The 24,455-nt window shown below is 34.2% G+C and overlaps 1 protein-coding gene across 2 annotated transcripts in view; it reads right to left on the reverse strand.

The window, feature by feature from the left end:
* The window catches only part of chchd3a (coiled-coil-helix-coiled-coil-helix domain containing 3a), a 200,516-nt gene that overhangs the window by 90,493 nt on the left and 85,568 nt on the right, over nucleotides 1–24,455 (reverse strand). The window contains exons 5-6 of one of the 2 annotated variants that reach the window (XM_039761358.1): nucleotides 11,027–11,041; nucleotides 4,701–4,784 (exon numbers count right to left, since the gene is read on the reverse strand). In XM_039761358.1, coding sequence (XP_039617292.1) covers nucleotides 4,701–4,784; nucleotides 11,027–11,041 — 99 coding nt within the window. The remainder of the gene's footprint in view (nucleotides 1–4,700; nucleotides 4,785–11,026; nucleotides 11,042–24,455) is intronic. The other variant, XM_039761359.1, reaches the window with a different exon arrangement.

The following is a 24,455-nucleotide window of genomic DNA, read 5'->3' on the forward strand; positions in this document are numbered from 1 at the left end:
GGGGTAAACATCACAAGTAAACATAAAGCTCTTTATTAACAAAATTTCGTTGTCTGCATGGAAAAAATTAAACAAGACTTGCACAGATGGTCAAACCTTCATTTCACACTAGCTGGAAGAATTAACACTGTTAAGATGAATATTCTTCCTAAGCTCCTTTTTTTATTTCAAAACATCCAATATACATTAATAAATCATTCTTTAGGCAATTAGATTCAACAATAACCTCATTTATTTGGAATTCAAAACATCCACGCATCAAAAGAGCGACCCTACAAAGACAAAAGGCAGAAGGTGGCATGGCTCTACCTAACTTCCAGTTTTATTACTGGGCAGCAAATATACAGGCGATAAGAACCTGGACACAAATAGAAGAACATACACAGGCTTGGACCGCAATAGAAGTAAAATCCTGCAGTACTTCTTTGTATTCCTTGCTCTGTGCTCCAATAAACACACGTTATTGGCAATATACAAATAACCCAATTGTGCTCCACTCACTTAGAATCTGGAACCAATGTAGAAAGCATTTTAAGACGGAGAAGCTTCTATCTGTGGCACCTCTGCAAGAGAACCACCTCTTTCAACCTTCGCAAACATATGCAGTTTTAATATCTGGAAAAATTTGGAATTAACTTGCTTAGAGATCTTTATATAGACAACGCCTTTGCATCCTATGAACAATTACATTCCAAATTTAACATTCCAGCTACACATTTCTTTCACTATCTTCAAATCAGGAACTTTGTTAAACAGAACCTTCCAGATTTTCCTCATCTTGCACCCTCATCCATGCTGGAAAAAATATTGCTCAATCTCAAGGACTTAGACTCCATCTCTACAATATATAAAATCATTTTACAACCCCTCCCTTTCAAAGATCCAAGAGGACACTGGGAAAAAGATCTCTTAATATATCAGAAAAGGAGTGGAAAGTAGCAATGCAGAGAATTCACTCAAGCTCCATATGTGCAAAGCATACAATTATACAACTTAAAATTATATATCGAGCACATCTGTCTCGACTAAAACTCTCCAAAATGTTTCCAGGGCATGATCCAACCTGCGAACGTTGCAACCAAGTCCAGCCTCACTGGGTCACATGTTCTGGGCCTGCACCAAATTAACATTATTCTGGACAAAAATTTTTAATTACCTCTCAGACAGCCTTGGACTCACAATCCCTCCTAACCCATTAACAGCTGTATTTGGGGTTCTTCCAGAGGGGCTTAAAGTGGAGAAAGACAAACAAATTGTGATTGCATCCACTACACTTTTGGCATGCAGACTTATTCTTTTAAACTGGAAGAACTCAAACTCTCCTCTTTTAAGTCAGTGGGAAAGCGATGTGTTACATAATTTGAAATTGGAAAAAATCAAATACTCAGAGGATCTGTACAGACATTTTTCAAAACATGGCAGGATCTGATCAGTAATATTTTAAAATAAGTTCATGAAGCACAGAGAATTTATTAATTTAGATATGTTTACAAGCCTTAAATTTTACGCCGTTTAGCTTGCTCTCTCTCTCTCAGGGGTGGGGATCTATCTGTTCTTAACTCAATTTTTCTTTTTGTAAAAACTTGATTGCTTTGTATGGATTCCAATAAAGTTAATAAAATAAAAATAAATAAACAAACAACAGGCAAGTGAATCATATTTAGCTAGCGAGTGAATTGAAACATTATTTTACTTCAGTGTACTTACAGATGATAAAGATGGCAACTGGCAAGTGCATTTAACAGAATAACCAATTGCATTTACCTAACTTATACAAACAAATATTTGGCTCAAACGTTCTTTACAACCCTAATTGCTTAATTCTGCTTGAGATAATAGCTTCACGTTGATAAAGGAACAATTGTCAACCCACTAATTTAGTGAAAGTGGATTACTTTTGGTACTGCTATCTATTCCTACACGATGGTCCCAGAACATTTCCTCTAAAGGTGTTCATGCATGAAAATAGTGCTGCTGTGGAACACCATCTGTGTTTTACATAGTGAACAACCAACCATTTTGTCAATTTTTCTAATGTAATACTCCCAACACTGGGAAGACATCTGAATAATATTTGAAGGGACCTTCCTCTTAACAATATAGTGCAGGTGCCACTATGATTAGCCCTTTCAATAACCTTACATTATAGCAAGCAAGCACGCAATTTGGGGAGCAGCAAGGATGATTAGTCAATTAAGAAAATATTTTATAGATATATTTTTGCTTTGATTACAGTATACTGAACAATTGTAGCAGCCCTAGTATTTAAATACAATTGAGTATGCATCTTCTATATGAAAACTTTATTCTAAAGATAAAAACTGGAAAAAAAACAAAAAAACATAAAATATATTACAGAACAACATTTCATTGTATATTCAGAATTTGTGACAAAAGTAAAAAGTGAGATAATTAAAGAAGTTTAATTAGAAATGTTGACCAATAATTGTATCAAAATATCAATAACAAAGACAATGGTGAAAATGCTAATAAATGCTGGACAACAGAACATAAATGGAATAGGGTAATGAGATTATAACAACTTGTTTGTTGGATGCTAATGCTTCAATAAATGCTTTGTCACTACTAAAACCAACTACATTTTCGATGGACACATTTTTCTCATGCGGAATAACCCTTACAGCAAGGACCACAGTCTCTGCATTCCCAAATGTTAGCTCCAGTTTTCACAAGAAGTTGACTACTTCTATTATTCCTGTTATGAGACTAATATGTAGACATAGACTACTGGTGACAGAGATGTGTGTGCTCTCATCAGCAAGCACAAATAACAAATGTGCAGTCCTGCAATTTAGATTGAACAATTTTTTCACAACTTCTGTAAGAAACCTCCACCAAAGCCTTGGAAAATCATGTAATTTTAAATTAAAAATATCTTCCTTTGACATAAAATAAACAGTCTGAAGAGGTTTCATGTTATTACTTCTCTCTCAAGTCAAAGTAATTTGAACGATTCTACTTTAGAGTCTCCATTAGAGAAATTCAATAAGATTTTTTTTTTATCAAGTTGAAATTCTAAAATTATCTTTGCTCTCAGTAAATGGATTGGACTTTTATTTTTTTAAAAAGGTTTTTTTAAAACATCTTATCCCTAGGGATGTCAAAAGTGACTCTTTTAAGCCATTCAAACTAGTGCCATCGAGTTTTAACTGATGAGTCTATTTTGTGATGTTACTCATCTTTATTCCTCTCTCATTTTGTAACCTCCTGCTCCAGTGATGGAGGTGGTTTATGATTTAGGTAAATTAAAAAGAAATGCAGTTGTGCATTGTCTTTTTCTTCTTCACTTATTCTCATAATGATGCTCTTTTAATGCTTGTTTCTCAAAGTCATTCACTACCTATGGGCCAGTATACTTACTGACTACATACCATTGTTAGTAACAATAAGGAGTAGATTTTTTTTGCTCAATAACAATAGACTAATATTTTGTGAAAAAATTCTTTATATTGTTGCTTCAGAATTTCATGAGGACAACAGGACATTCATGTTCTTGTTTAGCAGGACATTGTGGTATTTAAAATGGTCAATGGCATAATGGAATGGCCAAGATCAAAAACAGTATATTAACAATCAAAAATGATGATCACTAAATAGTTTTTGGTGTTTAATTCAAATGATTTTTTGAATTAAACAAGCTGACCTGATTTCAAATATACTTTTGCTTTAAGGGAATGAATATAGTAATCAGAGTAGCCAAAAAACAGGCAGGATCAAAGTTACAGTAACTAAAAAGATAAACCATTATTTATTATTATATACAAAACAAAATGCTCTTTCCAAGAAAATAGCCCATACTCATCCCGATTTCTTTCAGTGACTCAGAACCCAACAAGTATGAAACAGTATTTACAGTTTAAATACATTTTTTTTAAAAAGAGTTAATGTATTTTGATGGGCTTCAAGTGCAGCATTTACACAAAGTGCGAGTTCACAAAGAACACTATTCTAAACTTGTTCGACATACAGGCAAAAACACAAACTAGCTCAAGTGTAAACATGATTCTGAAAAATAACATTCTAAACCTGAATGAAGTTTATGTATTTTACACAATGTTTTAATTACTTTGCAATTCATTAATAACATCTACTAACCCTAATGTAATTTTGAAGAGTGTTTTCTTCCATATTTATGTTTAAAGTGACAGGAGTAAAAAGTGTATCACAGTTTATAAAACACAGCTCTGTCAATTATACTAAAATCATAATATCTTAACAGTATAATACTGTACACAAAAATGCATCATTTTTCACAGCATTTTATAGGTTTTTATATTAAGACTTCCACTCTTCTGCACTCTTTACATACTCATGTCAATGCTACTTACATACTCATGTCAATGCTATTTATTAGGAGATGAGAATTATTAAATCAAAAGGCAAAATTCTAATGTTTGTAAATGTTTGTAAAGTGATCTAGTTTTCACTCCTGAGGAACAGAAGGGTTTAATGAAGCATAATACATCAGAAAATATAATATGGATGCTTCTGTACATAATATTAGTTAAATTGAACATAACATTCACTTCAACACATGTTTTTGTCATTATGTATTTAACAAAAAATAAGCCAAAATGAATCTGTAACTTGGACATCTGTCATTGTATTATATTCAAAACATTTTACACAAAATTCCAGATATACTGTAAACATGTTTAAAAATAATAAAAAAGACTTACTCTCTCTTCCAATCTTGTTAGCTGCTCTTTATAGTATGCATCTTGCTTTTTTAACTCTCTGTCTTTCTCTTCCAATTGCTTGGCCTAAGGGGGGAAAAATACAAAGCAGATCTTAAATAAGACTGCGTTAACCTTAGAGTGGAGATGTATCCAAAAAGTGAATTTAAATACAAATGTAATAACTGCAATGTTCACAACATGGGCTTTTCAAGTAAATTCATTTTCAATTTTATAATACTGTATTATATCTTTTAAAATGAAGGACACTATTATCACACCAAAGAACACTTTATTTGCATTTAATTTTCTATTTTATCTTGTATATATTTTAATGGGTTTGGAGTATGTCTCCCCTGAAGTTTAGTGACATGAACAGATTAATAGATTAAAAAAAAAATTGCCTCAAACATCAAGAATACCTGTTTTTCAAAGACACAATCAGTTTCTATGAGAAAAAAAAAAATTAAAAACACACTTTAAACACTTTTTGTTTTTGCTTTTTTGAAAAACACCCTGATTAAACTGTGGAAAGGGGCTTATTATTATTAGTAGTAGTAGTAGTAGTAGTAGTAGTAGTAGTAGTAGTAGTAGTAGTAGTAGTAGTAGTAGTAGTAGTAGTAGTAGTAGTAGTAATGATGATAATACTTCATTTTATTTAGAGGCATGGACACCCTACAATAAGTAAAAGAAAAAAGTGCAATAAAAACTATTAAAATAACATTATGAAAATATGGTCATAAAGGGCAAAAAACCATACAGTCAAAAAACTAAATTAGTGGAATAGACAAGTTTGAAAAGTTAAGTTTTAAGTCTGGGTTTGAAGTTGGGAAGTGAATCAATGCTGCAGATATCTTGAGTGAGGGAGTTCCACAGACGATGAGCAACGAAGCTAAAGGAAGCTGAAGGCATAACAAGGAGATCTGAATAACAAGATCTAAGAGTACAAGAGGGTGTAACAGATCCGAGAAACATAGATGTGACAGATTATGAAGAGCTTTGAATGTTATTAGCAAAATCTTGAAATCAATATGATATCTCACAAGAAGTCAGTGGAGTTTAGAAAGAACCAGAGTAATGTGTTCTATGGTGCGTGGTTCTAGTAATAACACGAGTAGCAGAATTTTGAACCAGTTTAAATCTATGCAAAAGGTTGTGAGGAAGGACAACCAATATATAATTAGTCAAGTAATCAATGAAAGATGTTACCAAAGCATGTACAAGGATAGCAGTACTATTAGGTTTAAGAAATGGAAAATACAGTTTATATTGCAAAGGTGAAAATATGTACACCTGGCAATAATATTAATGTGTGGTTTAAAAGATTGAGTGTTGTCAATGATGGCATCCAAACTCTTAACCTGAGAAGGAGAAACTACAGAAACATCAACTGCCAAGGAAAAACTTTCAAGTTTGGCAAGTGTAGATTTAGTACCAATGAGGAGAACCTTGGTTTTACCATTATTAAATTTGAGAAAATTAGAGGAGAACACGTCTTTAATTTCAGCAAGACAATCAGAGAGGATGAAAGAAGGAAGGGCAGAATTAGGCTCCGTAGACAAATACAGTTGAGTGTCATCAGTGTAGCAGTGAAACTGAATATCAGATCTCCAAAAAATATTGCCAAGTGGTAATAATAATAATTCATTATATTCATATAGCGCTTTTCTCAGTACTCAAAGCGCTATCCACACAGGGAGGAACAGGGAAGCGAACCCAAATCTTCCACAGTCTCCTTAGCAGCACTACCACTGCGCCACCTGTGAGGAAGGTAGATAATAAATATAAGAATAAATATAAGAGAGACCAAAACAGAGCTCTGGGGAATGCCACTGTTGATGGGAGTAGGCTGCAATCTAAAATTCCCAAGCTGAACAAACTGTGCATGACCAGACAGATATGAAGAAAACCAAGTGTAGAAAATACCACCGATTCCAAGAGAGGTTAATCTTTCTAACAAAATGCTATGAGAGACTGTATCAAATGCCACACTCAGGTCAAGCAACACCAGAATGGTCAATAACCCAGTAACCCCAATAATCCTTTATGTATTGCCAGTGAAAATTTTTAATTTTAAAATTTTGAATACTTTTTTGTGAACATACCAAGAGAAAAGGGCTGAGAAGCTAATAGAAGTGCTTAAATTTTTTTGTACAATCCTCTGGATGGGAACCTCTGTAGCAGTAGTAAAGTACGTCAAGTAAAATTTATCACTCTACTTCTGCTTTTGAATATACAGTATTGTATGACAATGTACTATACACACATGGGTATAAAAAGTACTAAAGTTCACATAGATGTAAAAGTTGCTTTTCCACACTGCAAATCGCAAAACTAAGCTATAAATCTGCAATCTTAGAAATTGTGAATGGTAATTGTGTTCCATAATCAGTAGGACAAGCTGGAAGTCCTAAGAAACAGTTTTGCCTGTTATTATGAAATGAATAGGATGTCAGAAAAATTCAGACAGATGGGGATTTTTTTTTTTTTTTAAATATTGCAGTGAAGCATGTCTGAGGTCATTGGTGAGATTTGGCGTGACCAGATGTTCAATTCAGGTACTGAGTGTTTTTTTTATTTGTTGTTAAGAATAGTGCAGATTGAACCCCATGATAGTTAGGATAAAGCAGGATGGATAATGGATGGATGGATGGATTCCATGGGTGTCAGTATGTACTGGAGAGATAAACAACCACTGAGTATTCAATGGGAGAACTGCCTGATTGCTCATTCGTGTGCAAGAGCGCAATAGGCACCACCCTCCATCATTAGTGCTCCATGGATCCCTCTGTGCACCTACACTCAAAGGAGTATAAATATCTGAGCCAGGATGGGCAAAAAGATGTTCAGATCAAACAGAAGGAAGGAGAGAGAGAGAGAGAGAGCAAGTGAGACAGAGTGCAGAATTGGGGATGTTGAGTCAGTGTGGATGAGAGAAGGCGAGGCAGGCAGGTGAGGATGACCAACAATGAAGCAAGGGGAACAGCGCTCCGGAATGGTTTACTCAACAACATCCAACAATTTATTTCTTGTATAACCCAAGATCACACAAGGAATGCTTCAAAAGGCTTTGTTTTTGACAGTCCCCTAGCCTTAAAACTCCCTAAGAAGACAAGAAACCCAAACAAAAAAAGAAGAATCATATAGGGAAATAAATGGAAGAAAGCTGTTGAGCTTGGGAGCAGAATTGTCTGAGTGCTCCAAGGGACTTGAGGAAACTGACAGAGGTGGCAAAATGAGTGAGCTGGACTTAATCGGTCCCAAGGAATGTCAACAGTAGGTGGCTGAGACAAAAGCCAGATGGTTGACCACATTCACTAAATTCTCAGCCAAGAGAAAGAGAAATGCACTGGAGTTTATAAGGAATAAAAAATAGTTCTGACTCAGATTTTATCCTTGGTTTTTAATTTATTTAATTGGATCTATTGATTGGTTTTTATCTTCGACAATGCTATGTTGTTATGTATTTTTTATTGAACACTCTGAAGTACTATAATTTTCGAACACTCAATAAATCAGCACAATCCACATTTAAACTCATAACTGTTGTTATGTAACCTGCCTTTGGTTATGACTATCGATGTCCACTACTGTGGGCACCTCGGGCATCACAAATATGTTAGTAGGACTAAACTAAACTCAAAATTGAAATGGTACTAAATAACATTTTAAGCAACAAGAAAATATTCAAGTATATATTTTTTTAATTGCTTGAGGACTAAACCTCTTGAAAATGTCTTTGGTTAGTCAAAAGTTCAGATATTTTGTAGTTTTCAGTAACCTCTTATAATAACCAGCTATGCTAACATTACAAGTTACACATGCATAAGAAACATTGCTGGGCAAAATACCATGTGCATAGCCACTGAAAATAAATAACACTAATACAGTGGAACCTCGTTTCATGAACGTCTTGGTACACGTACAACTCCGTTTACGACCAAAAAGTTTGCCAAACTTTTGCCTCGGTTCACGACCACACACTCGGTATACAAACAACCCAGTTTTCCTTTCAGTTTGTGCGTGCCGATGATTTCCGCATGTGTTGCATTGTTCTCGGTCAGGCGTGCGTGCGTGCTTTCGCTGTGAACTCTTTGTGCTCTATTTCATTTCCCTTCCGGTTCGTACGCGCCGATTACTGTATTTAAGCACGTGTTGACCCGCTCCCTGTTCATTGTTCTCAGTCAGACGTGTGTGCTTTACCTGTGATCTCTTTGTGCTCTACTGTATTTCGTGTGCTTTTGCAGTTAACCATGGCTTCTAAGCAAGTGAAGAGTGGTGAGAAGAAAGTTTTGAAGAAAACTGAAATCGAAGTAAAGAAAGAAATTATTAAAAAGTTTGAGCATGGCGTTCGTGTCACTGATCTTGCCGCCGAGTAAAAGAAGTCAAAATCTACGATTTCGACTATTCTAAAGCAGAAAGAATCTATTAAAGCAGCTGATGATGCAAAAGGAGTTACAGCGTTAACCAGGCAGAGGCCTCAAGTGCTGTAAGAGGTGGAAAAACTGTTGCTAGTGTGGCTGAACGAGAAGCAACTTGCAGGGGATAGTGTAAGCGAGGCGATGTCATGTGAGAAAGCCAGGAAGATTCATGGCGATTTGCTGCAAAACTATCCTTCTACAAGTGCCGAAAGTGAGGAATTTAAAGCCAGTAGAGGATGGTTTGAAAAGTTTCGCAAAAGAAGTGGCATTCATAGTGTGGTAAGACATGGAGAGGCTGCTAGTTCTGACGCTGAAGCTGCGAAAGAATTCGTGAAAAACTGATCACACTGATCCACCAGCTAAACAGCTAAAAACACCAGAAACCCAAGAAATCACAACAGAGAAAACACCTGAAGGAAAACGTCCCTTCATCGCGGAGCCGGACTCTCCCTCAAAACTGTAACCTCCTCTCCACCCAGTTCCTCCTTACTTCATGCCAGAACTCGACTCATGCAAAGTTAGTTTTCTTGGTGGTTTATGGTTTTTGTATTACGGATTTTTCAAAAGTTTTTAAAATTTTTGAATCCTTAGCGTGAATTGTTGCAATGTTACTTTTCTATTTTTTCAAATGTTCGTTTTTTTCCCTGTGCTTAAAACTCATTAAAAAAAAAAAAGTGTTTACAGGAAGTGGTTTGTAGCGTGATTTGTTGCAATGTTACTTTTCTTGGTCGCATATTAATTTACAGATTTTTCAAATGTTCCTTTTTTTTCCCTGGCTTAAAACTCATTTTAAAAAAAGTGTTTACTGTACAGCGATCGGGTTGTAAGGCTATTAGCGTGAACTCCTGCAATGTTACTTTCTTGGTTGCTTGTGGTTGGTTTTTAAATAAAGTTTGGATTTGTTCAAATGTTCCTTTTTCCCCCCCTGTGCTTAAAATTCTTAAAAAAAAACTGTTCACAGCGATCGGTTCATAAGGCTATAGCACAAACTCTTGCAATGTTAGTTTTCTCTGTTGTTCAAGGTTTTCTTGGTGTTATTCAATGTTTTTACATTTAGTTTACTATTAGATGTGCATTCTAATCATATAATGAACTATATTTGGGCTTAAAAATCATTTTAAAAAATATGTTTACATACAGTTCGTACGGTCTGAACGGATTAATTGTATTTACATAAAATCCTATGAGGGAAATTGCTTCGGTTCACGACCAACTCGGTTTATGACCAGAGTTTTGGAACTAATTATGGTGGTGAACCGAGGTTCCACTGTACTATGTTTCTGACCATTATGTTAATGAAATAAAGATTAAAATTAGGGCTTGAAGACAGCCAGTAATCACTGGTACCATTTCACAATTTGTATTTGTTGTGTACATGCACTATTTGTAACATTTCAGCAGTGTTTTCAAGTATACTAACTCTCACCCCGCTTAGCTGCCCTGTTCCCAACAACTGCTCTTCAAACAAAAATAATCTTATCATGGTGCTGAAAACTTCAAGGGCAACAAAACACAGGGCTCTTTTATGAAATGTCAATGTAGCAGCACTTAGGTATATAAACTTCAGGCACTGATGAAAAGCAATAACAAATGATTTTTACAAGGTAAAACACCAAAACATACACACTCAAAAAAATTCTAACAAGAGAATCTATTCAGCAAAATAATGCCCAAACTTATGGGATAAAATGATAACTTTTCAGATATTTTCACACGTACTGCTTTAAAAACAAATAACCAAAAAAAAGGCAAAAGTAAAGGTTGTTCTTTAATTCTGATTAAACCAATACTGGAAAGTACTAAAAACAACTCTGTATTTAAATCAATAAATATTTTTTAAAGCACATCACCGCAAATTTATAAAAGCAGAAAAAAAATAACGTACATAATTTTAAAGCCTGTGCTTACCTTTGTTTCAAGATCCTGAAGCAACAATTGGAAAAAATAAAATAAATGTTTAACGATATCACAGAACTACTCAGTTTGACATATCTTATTTGATAAAAGAGTTACTGTATCTAAAAACTTTTCATTTCTTTACTGATTGAGAGTCTTAAAAACATGCACCTAACTAATGCAATAAACGAAAGTCACACAAAAAACACAGTATACTGCAATAAAACCATAAAATTATATTTAATAGTGTCAAGGAAATTACACCGTTAGGATCTAATGGCCATAATGTAGCTGATTTCAAAGTATTTGTGCAGAGAATACATAAAAAATACAAAAGTATTGCATTTTATGTATTATTTCAAAATTATGTAATTTAATATAACAGATAAAAACATTTTCTGTTTCAGCCTGTGTTCTGCATTTCCTCTGTTATTCTACTTTTACACAGACCGTTGTAGACACGGAACACATGTGAAATGTATGTATTTCATTACCCGTATAATTCCTTACAAACGCACTGCAAGATAAACATTTTAATACAAGCTTAAACTGTGAGGGCTGCAGCAGGGCGAAGTCTTTAACTGACTGAATGGGGTTTTAGCAGGCTGCGTTCCGCTAATCCAGACATCTGCAAAACAAAAGTGGGCTATTAGCACAGTTAAAAGGAGCCATGTCTTCTTGGTGTATGTCAGGAAAGTTCAGGGGTCAGGGACAACGAAAAAAATCGTAAGCTTCAGGGATCCTACTGTGAAAGAAGACGGGATGCTACACAGTGGTAAATGTGGCCCTGTCCCAACTTTAAGGTGTGTTGCTGCCATCAAAATCACCTTATTCTTTTCTTAAAATGGTACATTTTCTCAGTTAGAACATTTGATATGTTTTATTGTGAAAAAATATGGGTTTTTGAGATTTGCATATCATTAAATTCTGTTTTTATTTACATTGTACACAGCGTCCCAACTTTTTTGGAAATGGGTTTGTAATTGTGGGGATTAAGTAAGATATAGCAAGTTCTTTGCTCTTTTTGTAAGAATGGCACATTACTTTTAAGTTTATCTTTGTATTATGTTGTGAAGCAGAAGCCAAACAAGAGCATGTTGTTGCAATGAAATTATATACTGTAAAGCAATTTAAATAATGCAATCTTGGATTGTGTGCAGTAAATAAATCAAATTATGCCAAGATACACATAAGGCTTCCAATTACTGCGTACCATACTGGTTACAATGTATGCCTGGACACTATGGACAACACACAGAAAAAAAAAAAAACTGGTGGAGGGTTTGATTAAAAACAGAAACATTTTTTCAGCTAGCTGTCTGAGAAGAAACAATTATAACCCAGAAAATGTGTTAAACATAATGTATATAGGTATATAATAAAACATTTCAGTAAAAGCTGCAAATACTGTTCTGTCCCAGACAAACACATTCTTCTGTATACAGTATATAGTACTTGGATTTTCCTCCTAAAGACATTTCTGTTAGCTTGACTGGCTATATAAAAGTATGAGAAGGACTCGGAATATGATTGGGCTGGTTTGGGAAAGATATTAACATAAATTAGAAATTCAAGGGAAGCTTAAAAAAAAGTGCAGCTTAAAAGAAATATTTATAGTAAACACAATATAAAACATTACTTCATCAGCTTATGTACTGGTTACTTTTAATCTTATACCATAAAAACATAATAAAACAAAAATGGCAAAGCTCTTTTGAAACAGTAACTATAACTACCTAGTGATTAACAAGACTACTGGTATAAACTTAAACCAATTCATGAATGCCTTAGGAATATTCATGTTTACACCAGGCAGAGTAGGCCATGTAGAGACTGCAGCTGCAAGTTTTCCTTAGTAATAGACATGACTGGGCCATAACATGGTGAGTGAGTGAGCTGAAAGTGACAACAATGCAAGTGGCATAAGAACAACCTAAAAGGGATCGCTATATCTCAAGATAATGATGGCCTTAAGTTAAACACTCAAGGCCTTTATATATGGCTGGATGACAGAAGGATGTGTAACAAAGTACCCAAAATGAATGTGATACAGAGGTTGTCAATACTGAGTGGAGATTGTTGTAATTATTCATCAAAAGCCTGTATGCAGATTTTTTAACAGTATTTTGTGAGGGATCATCTTTAAAAAAAAAAAAAAAAAGAGTTTTACTGTAGAAATTTCAGGAATGACTTGCATATAGATGAAATCATGCTTGTATGACCCTTATTAGCTGCAGTTTGAATGAGGCTTATCCGAACAAATCAAAATAAAATCAGAATTATGCAATTCACTTTATACCTCAATGTTGGAGCATTCAATAAAGATAACCTCAGAAGGACCTTCACTTAAACAGGTTGATCCTGAACCTTATGTGTGTTGCTGGCTCAGCTCAAACAAGAGGAAGAGGAGTCTCAGTTTACAGGATGATGAAATGACAGTGATATTTTGATTATCTGTGATACTGACACGAAATCTGTTGAGCAGACACTCAATTTGTAACAGCGCATAGTTTTAAAGTGTGAACAAAACACAATCAGCAGTCAGAGGTGAGCAACAATGGAGAAATGCAAAAACAGGCAATAAAAGAGGTGGATAAACTAAAAGGCATAGAACAAGAGACACAGTAAGTGTTTGTCAATGTTAACATAAACTCTTTTGTTTCTGTATATCGTCTGCTAAAAGTATAATTTTAGGAGCCAGTTGTTCACGTTATTACTTTAGTCAGAAGCTCTGTCAACATTTGACAAGTTTACACTAAATACAAATATACTGAAAATAACTGATGTGCTAACCTCAGTTTTTACCCTTCTCTCTGCATTCTATTTGCCTTTTTCCAGGTGTAATTCTCTAACATTCATGCTGGTTAGGCCTCCTGACTCCAAAAGGGATAAAGATAAATTCACCCCTACACATGATATTTACAGATAGCTTGTTTCAAGTGCACAATGAGAAGTTTTTTTAATCATATTTCTTAACATTTTTACCTGGTAGTGGGCAAACAAAACAAAAAACGATATTACCATAAGATATGCAAGCTTAAAAAAATATTAAGAAAAAAGACATCACTGTATACTGCTGCACTATTTATAAAAATAGTAATATATTCTGGAATCCGGATTAGGCACTCTCTTTAATGTTTAAAACATTTAAGATTTTTTATATATTGTATAAGAAACAATCATACGAGTTACACTTCACTCTATTTATTTACATGCCAAAACATAACAGCTTCCAAAGGACAGTCTCATCAATTACCTTAAACAAAGCATTACATCCATATAAAGTCAATCTCACTGCTAACCATTCTTTGGAGTGAAGTATAGCACACTGACATTGAATTGACCCGAGGATAACTACAAAATCAAGATGCTTCAGGTTTTTGGCTGCATGGGCTATCAAAGTCATAGTTAAGCAAGATGTGAGGGCTTTAACCACAAGTAAATTTTAAGCATCCACTTTTTGTCCCCCAAAGTTAATATTTTCATTATACTATGCCCTGACTAGGCAAATCTAAAAGCGGAGTTTAAGGTATGATGTTAATCTTTCAAAATACATGGAGAGAATCCTAGAAAAACATTAATTTTCCAACATGGATGTAAATTTATTGTTAATTTTTGTGCATCCATTGTCCATCACTCAAAGTTATCAGTTATTGGCATTACAGCTATAAACCATGTTCATCTACTCTAGCCTGAGCAGTTGCAATAAAACGTCCATACTTAAACATATTTTGCTTATTTTTAAGTTTTCATCCTAAACCTAAACACCAGACAGATACATGCATGCACACACAGATGCACACACACACACACACACAGGACACTTGTCCGTTCATTAAGGTGAATATCTGAGGGTGAATGTCTACTCTGAACACCTCAGTTCTTCTCATTCCATATATGCTTGACTGGTTTCTGCATTAAGCCGTCACATTTCTGGAATTATGCCACATCTTCCTAAACTTTGTATTATTGACCATTTTAGTGTTGAACAAGCCCATTCCAACAGTGGTTCTCTACTCTCACTAAGGGGTGCAAGTCACCGGCAATGGCATAATAACACGTACTTTTAACAAGGGACCCGATGCTTGAAATCACAAACAAATCCATTACAATTATATTATTAGCAAAAGATTCCTACTGAATTATAAATATATGATTTTATAGAAGAAGGAGGGCCCAAATAAATAAATAAATACAGTGAAGAATGTGAGTTTTTCTTCCAGTATAATGCAAAAATGGTACATTTTGTCATACTTTGATCATACTTTGAAGTACAAGAAATTTTTAACTATTACAATTACTGCAACTGAATGGATGCCCTATATTGGTAAAATTTAAAATTACTGCACTCTTCTGGTCTTGGACAGCTTGTTCTATGGCATCATAACAATTCACTATAGGCCTATCTGAATGATTATTAATGGTATATATTTTTTACCACCTATCATTAAAGATTATGGGAATAAAATTTTTCAAACTAGCCAGTGAACTGAAGACAGTTTTTGCCCGTTTACTTAATCCTTATGGTATATTCTACTCTAAATATCTTGAAGCAACCTCCTCTATTTGTGTGTTCTGCTAATAGCGTAGCATACTTTTATTTTTTGCCTTCTCTCCTATGGTTAAACTATCACACGATTTACTATAGGTACAGTAACAAGATTATAATGTCATATAATATTCACAAACCAAGTAAAATTGATTTTAACAGCAATATTAAGTATAAATTTTTCAAGTGTTTTTCTGTTTTTAGGTTGATTTAGTCGTGAATAGCAAAATTTAGGCAGGTATGGGTGACTCCTAACGTGTGCTCGATGCCTGAAATATAGGCTCTAAAGCCCACAACCCACTCCCACTCCCACTCCTGGTACCGTGCACCTACCACGTGGTTGGCTCCCTGCCTATATACATTAACGACATCCCACGCTCATATGCCTCCTCACTCGCTTCCTTACTTTCCTCAGCTGTTCGTCATGCTTACTGCTCCTTTATTCTTTACTCCACTGCTTCAAGCCTGTTATTACTGGCCTTGCTTCACGTCTTCCTGCTGAGGACTCCTGCCTTTTCGTTTACTCCACAGGTTCAAGGCTGACATTGTTGGGTTTCCTTACTTTCTCATGTCCCCCTCCTCGTAACTGTTGCCTTTTCTTTTACTCCACCGCTTCAAGGCTGTCATTGTTGGGCTTCCTTACTTGCTCACGTACGTCTTCCTGGTGCTAACTTCTGCTTTTCATTCCCTGCTCCAGCGCTTTTCGCCTTCCTTCGTACTTTCTTTCTCAACGGGTGCAAGTTTACCCCGAATGTCTATTATGGTGATCACCATCGATCACAATTTCACAGACCTGTACCCGCTGCAAAGCACGGGTATTTTGCTAGTACTGTATAATTAACAAAAATCCACAGATTTGTTTGTTAAGCAGAAAAAATACAAAATAAACAAATTTGTTAGATTTTATTATATATATATGGGATTTTATGACGGATTTGTATTACCAGACTGCGTTAAGCTAGATATGAAATTTAAACATACTGTCATGTTAAGCCTATAGTTGCTTTGCATGATACAAATAGTTAATACTGCATTTAAAGTCTTTGAGCCTTTTTCAGCTGTCGCCTTTTTTTTTTTTTTACTTTCAAACTTTCTATTGTTTCTCGTGTTATTTTAATTCAAGAATGGGTCAGAAGATCTGTTGTGACAAAGGTTCTTATATGGTCATGTTTTTAATTACCATAATTTTTTTTATCAGTTTTTCATTCTTAAAAAAAATTGTAAAAAATACTAAATTAAGTATATATCATGTATATATCATGTATGTATGTATCAGTGGAAATACATATTTGAAAGACTAAAATATTTCTATTATTGACACTACTATTACTGTATTATTATTACTATTATCTTTAAAGTAAATCAAAGATTTCTAATTTTCTCTGACTTTAAGTTTCTCTTTTAGATAACCATAAAAAGAAACATTACTTCAAACTTAAACCAGTGAACCTTGCAGTATAAATTCCACATCTACAAGTAAACTGCAGCACTCAGCTAATTAAAAACAGAGCTACTGTTAATTATGCTGTTCCAGCTAATTGATATTCAGTAAGATCTTGTTCTGCAAACCATAAATTTAATTTGACCATCAAGTTTACACTTCATGATCGCATTTTCTACTAATGGCATGTAATGGTTTTTAAACATAGCTGCAGTGTTTTGCATTTAGCAGAAAAGAAAATATTGCTCAGTTTGCACATTTTTATGAGTACATATGTCATCCCTTAATCAATGGTGATATGCTATGCAGTTTTGTTGAAGTTCTAGGTCTGTATTCCATGCAGATGGAAAAATTCAATATAGGCCTAAAATATTTATTAACATCCAAAAGATATGAAACAATTCTACTAATATGGTTATTTTGCATCCTTGAGAGACAGTCACAGAGAAAAAAAAAAAATCGCACTGCCATGAAATTAAAAATAGACCCAAAACTACGAGGTTATTATGAATTTTTATTAAATCTATACTAATAAAAGGCAAAGCCCTCACTCACTCACTGACTGACTCACTAACTCATCACTAATTCTTAAACTTTCCGTGTAGGTAGAAGGCTGAAATTTGGCAGGTTCATTCCTTACAGGTTCCTTACAAAAGTTGGGCAGGTTTCATTTCAAAATTCTACGCATAATGGTCATAACTGGAAGCTATTTTTCTCCATTTACTGTAATGCAGTTGAGCTCGAAAGCCGTGGGGGGCAGAGTTTCGTGTGACATCATCACGCCTCCCACGTAATCACGCAGTATGTAGAAAACCAGGAACAGCTCCAAAAAGCGTTGAAAAAAACACGCATTTTATAATTGAGAAGGCAGCGAAACAATAAGAAGTGAGCAAGTTAGATATACAACCATATTCATGAGTGCTGCTACTTCGGAAACAAAGCACGGTGTAAACCTAAAGTTTAAAAAAAGTTGATAGACAGGCTGCCGCTGGCGTTTGTAATTTAGTGCCTGCCCTTATAAGTCCGTCTGCCAGCGGCAATCCAATAGAAACACTGCAGCTAAATATTCACGGGTGAAGGACTGTGCTTATGCAGAGGAAGATGAGATGGTCAGGGTGGTGTTTGGCACAAACCCAGCAAAACTGCGAGAGAAAGTTTTAAGTGCCGGGTCTTAGATAACATTAAATACAGCTGTGGACACAGCACGACATGGCACCAGCACAGCTGGGAAACTTCGATGCATGTACACCGAGCGGCTCACGTGAACTGACGCAGTGGACAGACAAAAAGCAACAGTTCCAAAGAGTGCTGAACAAAAACCAAATAACACAATTGAGAAGGCAGCAAAAAAATAGGAAGCGTGTGATACATACAAGCATATTCATAAGTGCAGATACTGCGGAAGCAAAGCACATGGTGGAAAAAGTCAATGTCCCGCTAAAGGAAGACAGTGTAAAAAAAAAAACGTGCAAAAAAAACAAAAAAACGTGCATGCAGTGTGTCAGGTCTCAGATAAAGAAGAAGACGAGCTGTTTATTGATGCAGCAAGAAACGAATCGATGAATGAAACCGGTTATCTTTACAACGATTGACAAACACTGAATGTAACTTGAACACAACACATCCTACAAATACAAACCTGATTGAAAGAAATAATGATAATCAAATCCTTGATGACAGCAACACTCAATAACACTCACAAAACAATTACTGTATATTGACAATCATGTTACGTTATTTTTAAAATGTTCCCTTTTCTTTTTCATAACTTCTTTAACACACTACTTCTCTGCTGCGATACGCGGGTATATGTGTGTGTGTATATATATATATATATATATATATATATATATACACATACACATATACATATATATACACATACACATATATATATATATACACATATATATATATATATATATACACACATATACATATATACATATACATATATACATATATATATACATACATATATATATATATATACATATATATACATATATACATATATATACATATATATATATATATATATATATATATATATATATATATATATATATATATACAGTATATACATATATACACATATATATACATATATACATATACATATATATATATACATATATATATATATATACATATATATATATATATATACATATATATATACATATATGTACATATATGTACATATGTATATATATACCCCAATCTACATACTCTCAAATAGACAAGCCTCACGCCATGGCACAATTGTAGAGGCTTTGCCTCTAGCACCGACATCCGAGGTTCGATTCCCGTATGTACGCGCGCTTCCGATTCATTTTACCCTCGCATCCCCTTGGTTTGAGACGTATGAAAAAATATGCGGTTAACGCAGAATCATGTTACGTTATTTTTAAAATGTTTCCTTTTCTTAGCACAAGCACAGCTGAGAAGCTGCAATGCATGTACTCCATAACGCGTAAAAAATAACGCATTTAATCACACTTTCAATTCCATGCAAAGAGAAACTTTTGTCAATGCATGGTTTCCTGGTACATCGATTACATTGATACACACATTAGAGCTACAAAAATGTTAGAGTCGGAATAAAGCGCGTTCCTACTACTGATCGGAGGAAAATTTCATTTCAAAAGACTAACCCGACAGAAGCCTTGATAAAAGCATGGTTTTGTGCACACTGAAAAGCAAGCAAAATTTGCTGCATTACAGAAAGCAGACTTTGTGGCTCTTACTGGGGATCATTGGACTTCCGTGACCGTTAGTAAATCTAATTACATCTAATTACAAAATGTTTAATGATCACAATGTTTTAGCCTAATGTACAAAATAATTTTGTCTAAGGTTACTCAGAGTTTAAAGATGAAGCTGGTCAAATTACCTTTTATGTTTCTGATTTATTTTTTTACGAAGAAAAACTGCACTTTATGTTGAAATTTTGGTTATTATTTAAAGACAATACCATTCTAAAAATATACTTAAAGTAATTAAAATACCACTTTATTTTTAAGCCTGCCCTATTTTAGACAGGGATGATATTTTTGTTTCTGTTTTGAATTGAAATGCAGTTTAAAAGCATTTTTTTTTCAGAAATTAAAAGAGCTTGAATTTACAATATTCATGTCCATGTCTATTATTTGATTCTGTCGCCCACTAAAACCCTTTTAAATTAAAAAAAAAAATTTGCGATTTGGGGCAAATTTTCATGTGTAATTACATACGATTAATCAAGATTAATTATTACACAGCCTCTAATTAATTAGATTAATTTTTTTTAATCAAGTCCCACTCCTAATATATATATATGTAGATTTGCATATATATGTGTATATACAGTATATATGAAGATATGTATATGTATATATATGTGTGTGTGTGTATATATACAGTGGTGTTAAAAACTATTTGCCCCCTTCCTGATTTCTTATTCTTTTGCATGTTTTTCATACAAAATGTTTCTGATCATCAAACACATTTAACCATTAGTGAAATATAACACAAGTAAACACAAAATGCAGTTTTTAAATGATGGTTTTTATTATTTAGGAAGAAAAAAAAATCCAAACCTACATGGCCCTGTGTGAAAAAGTAATTGTCCCCTGAACCTAATAACTGGTTGGGCCACCCTTAGCAGCAATAACTGCAATCAAGCTGCTTATGATAACTTGCAATGAGTCTTTTACAGCGCTCTGGAGGAATTTTGGCCCACTCATCTTTGCAGAATTGTTGTAATTCAGCTTTATTTGAGGGTTTTCTAGCATGAACAGCCTTTTTAAGGTCATGCCATAGCATCTCAATTGGATTCAGGTCAGGACTTTGACTAGGCCATTCCAAAGTCTTCATTTTGTTTTTCTTTAGCCATTCAGAGGTGGATTTGCTGGTGTGTTTTGGGTCATTGTCCTGTTGCAGCACTCAAGATCGCTTCAGCTTGAGTTGACGAACAGATGGCCGGACATTCTCCTTCAGGATTTTTTGGTAGAGAGTAGAATTCATGGTTCCATCTATCACAGCAAGCCTTCCAGGTCCTGAAGCAGCAAAACAACCCCAGACCATCACACTACCACCACCATATTTTACTGTTGGTATGATGTTCTTTTTCTGAAATGCTGTGTTCCTTTTACGCCAGATGTAACGGGACATTTGCCTTCCAAAAAGTTCAACTTTTGTCTCATCAGTCCACAAGGTATTTTCCCAAAAGTCTTGATGATCATTGAGATGTTTCTTAGCAAAATTGAGACAAGCCCTAATGTTCTTTTTGCTTAACAGTGGTTTGCATCTTGGAAATCTGCCATGCAGGCCGTTTTTGCCCAGTCTCTTTCTTATGGTGGAGTCGTGAACACTGACCTTAATTGAGGCAAGTGAGGCCTGCAGTCTTTTGTGACCTCTCGGATGAGTCGTCTCTTGGAGTAATTTTGGTCGGCCGGCCACTCCTGGGAAGGTTCACCACTGTTCCATGTTTTTGCCATTTGTGGATAATGGCTCTCACTGTGGTTCACTGGAGTCCCAAAGCTTTAGAAATGGCTTTATAACCTTTACCAGACTGACAGATCTCAATTACTTCTGTTCTTATTTGTTCCTGAATTTCTTTGGATCTTGGCATGATGTCTAGCTTTTGAGGTGCTTTTGGTCTACTTCTCTGTGTCAGGCAGCTCCTATTTAAGTGATGTCTTGATTGAAACAGGTGTGGCAGTAATCAGGCCTGGGGGTGGCTACAGAAATTGAACTCAGGTGTGATACACTACAGTTAGGTTATTTTTTAACGAGGGGGCAATTACTTTTTCACACAGGGCCATGTAGGTTTGGATTTTTTTTCTCCCTAAATAATAAAAACCATCATTGAAAAACTGCATTTTGTGTTTACTTGTGTTATATTTGACTAATGGTTAAATGTGTTTGATGATCAGAAACATTTTGTGTGACAAACATGCAAAAGAATAAGAAATCAGGAAGTGGGCAAATAGTTTTTCACCCCACTGTATATATAACAATAAAAAAATCTTGGGATGAGATGTGACTTTTTGGAATGAAGTCTTGCGAAATGGAGATTTTTACCATTCTTTCAAGTCACGCCATACTTCCAACCTTTGGAAGCCAGTCCTGAAAGACGGTGAGCTTTGCTATTAGATTCTATCAAATCACGCCCTACTCACAACCATTTTAAAACAAGATGTCGGTCATCTAACCTCTCAGTTGCGTGAATGCTTTTGTCAGACACACTTCCTGTGCCCTCAGCCCTTAGTCATGCTGTACCTTCAAATATTTAAAGACTACAGGCTTTAACATTGGGCATTTTTACCACCATTAAAAAAATTTAGAGGTTATTCATTCTGTGTTTAATGTGCATGATTATTTAGCATTATTTTGAAAAAAAGTATCTGCTACTGGAGCTTGGAAATCCTTGGATAAAATTACATTCAAAAGCAGACTAGCTAATAAAAATAAAATTTAAAATAAAAAACTATGGTAAGTAAAACCAAACTACTTCAAATGTAGACCTTTTTAGATCTAAATTTAAAATTTTAACTTAAATACTTGCTAATGAATATAAATTAAATTTTCATAAACCAGGCAATTTAATGAAGATTACAGAGCTAGACAAACTGTAAATGATGTCATTTTAAAAAACTCTTTAAAACAATCCAAATGTTTACATTATAAAAATCTGTCCCGTATTCAATTGTGCTTAAAAAGCTCCAAGTAATAAAATAAAAAATGTAAAAAAAAATTAGTTGCAGTGTTATATTAAGGCCACCCAAAATGTAAAATAGGGGATTAAACTTTTACAAGAAAAAATTAGTCAAACGTTACTGAGTGACACAAAGGTCAGGCCTAAAAGATTCCTAGATCAGTGCAGTGATAAAAAATAATCAGAATTAAAAATATATTTTTCAAGAGAGGCTGAGCAGTGCTTGATCAGCATTATAAATCACATTTAATTAGTTTTGATCATAACCAATTATCTTCTATAGTAAAGTTAAATAGTGGCAGATGTTCCAAAACAATCACAGGGATTATAGAACACATTTATTAGGCTGATTCCATTACACTCCCAATGTGTCACTAATGGGTGATAGAACAAGATATCAGTCTGTTTACACCATAATACCATGCTTTAAGACATCTGCAACGGATTCATTATATTTACCACTCACAATGTCACACACGATTTTTATTATAACATAATTTTAATGCTCATAATACTGTATCTATAAATATTAGGATACATTTTTAAAAATATGTTTTATTAGACAAAAGGACATTTTTGACAATAAAAATATTTAGGTACACAAAATGAAAAAATGTTGTATGTCATGTTTACGTTTTTCTTACGTAAAATTAATGCAAAATAACATTTTTTTAAAATGTGAAAAAGTAACTATATTTTATTTTAGTCCTAATGTTTTACAAATACAGCATGGCCAATATCCATCTAGTCCTAGAAGTACCAAAAAACAAACACAGCATGGATTTTGTCGAGTTACCCAGCAAAAATTAAGTAGTTATTTGTGAAAAGTCGTGGTGCCCCAATACTATTTTTTCACTCCTGCTGCCATTACAGAATATAAAACAGATGGCCACCAGGTAAGTGTTGAGTATTTGTATATATTTAACAAAAGACCAATCAGAGTAAGTGCAGAATTGTGACCTGGCCCAAGTCCATAGATCAAAAGAGTATAACGTGCCAGCTAAAATGAACAAATAATATTGCAATTTGATTTGCGATATTTTTTGAAGTCAAGCTTCAGTTCAATATTCACTATGTAACAGATTTAAAACATGATGGAGCATTACCACATGAGATGCCGTCAAAATATTAACTGCTTTAAATTCTAATGCATGGATGCCTTTTTATTACATTTTTTAATTGGCACAGAACATTGAACAATTAAAAATAGAACAATTATCCTAAATTCTGTGACTTCTGGCTCAGAAGCAGCACCTAAATATTGCAAAATCTGTAATCAATAGAGCAATATTTACTGATATCCAGTATGTAGCTTATAAATTGACAAACCACAGAACAATTATAAAAATTGATTGGTAAATTTAACAGAAACAGATGTAAATGTTGCATAAAATATCTAAATATGGCATATTCAAATAAAACATTTATTTGCAGAAAACTAAAATTTAACTTTTTTCACAAAGGCTACCACTATAGGATATAAAATTACTCCAATCAACATAAGCCTTACTAGGGACTGTCAAACTAGCCAAAAATCAAGGTTTAAATATTCAAATTAAAAATAAGTAAATATTTGAATACATTCGAACTTTGGTTAACAATGCTGGTCATTGCAAGTACATTTGTATTTGCTTTTTCATACTTTACTGTTAAGGTAAGGGCTGCAGCGGCAGCCAGAACAAGAACAATCACCTACTCACTAACATCTAAAAAGAGAGGGGAAAAAAAAAAAAAAAAAACAGAAGCAATG

The sequence above is a fragment of the Polypterus senegalus genome, chromosome 8, assembly GCF_016835505.1.
Source record: "Polypterus senegalus isolate Bchr_013 chromosome 8, ASM1683550v1, whole genome shotgun sequence".
Taxonomy (NCBI): Eukaryota; Metazoa; Chordata; class Cladistia; order Polypteriformes; family Polypteridae; genus Polypterus; species Polypterus senegalus.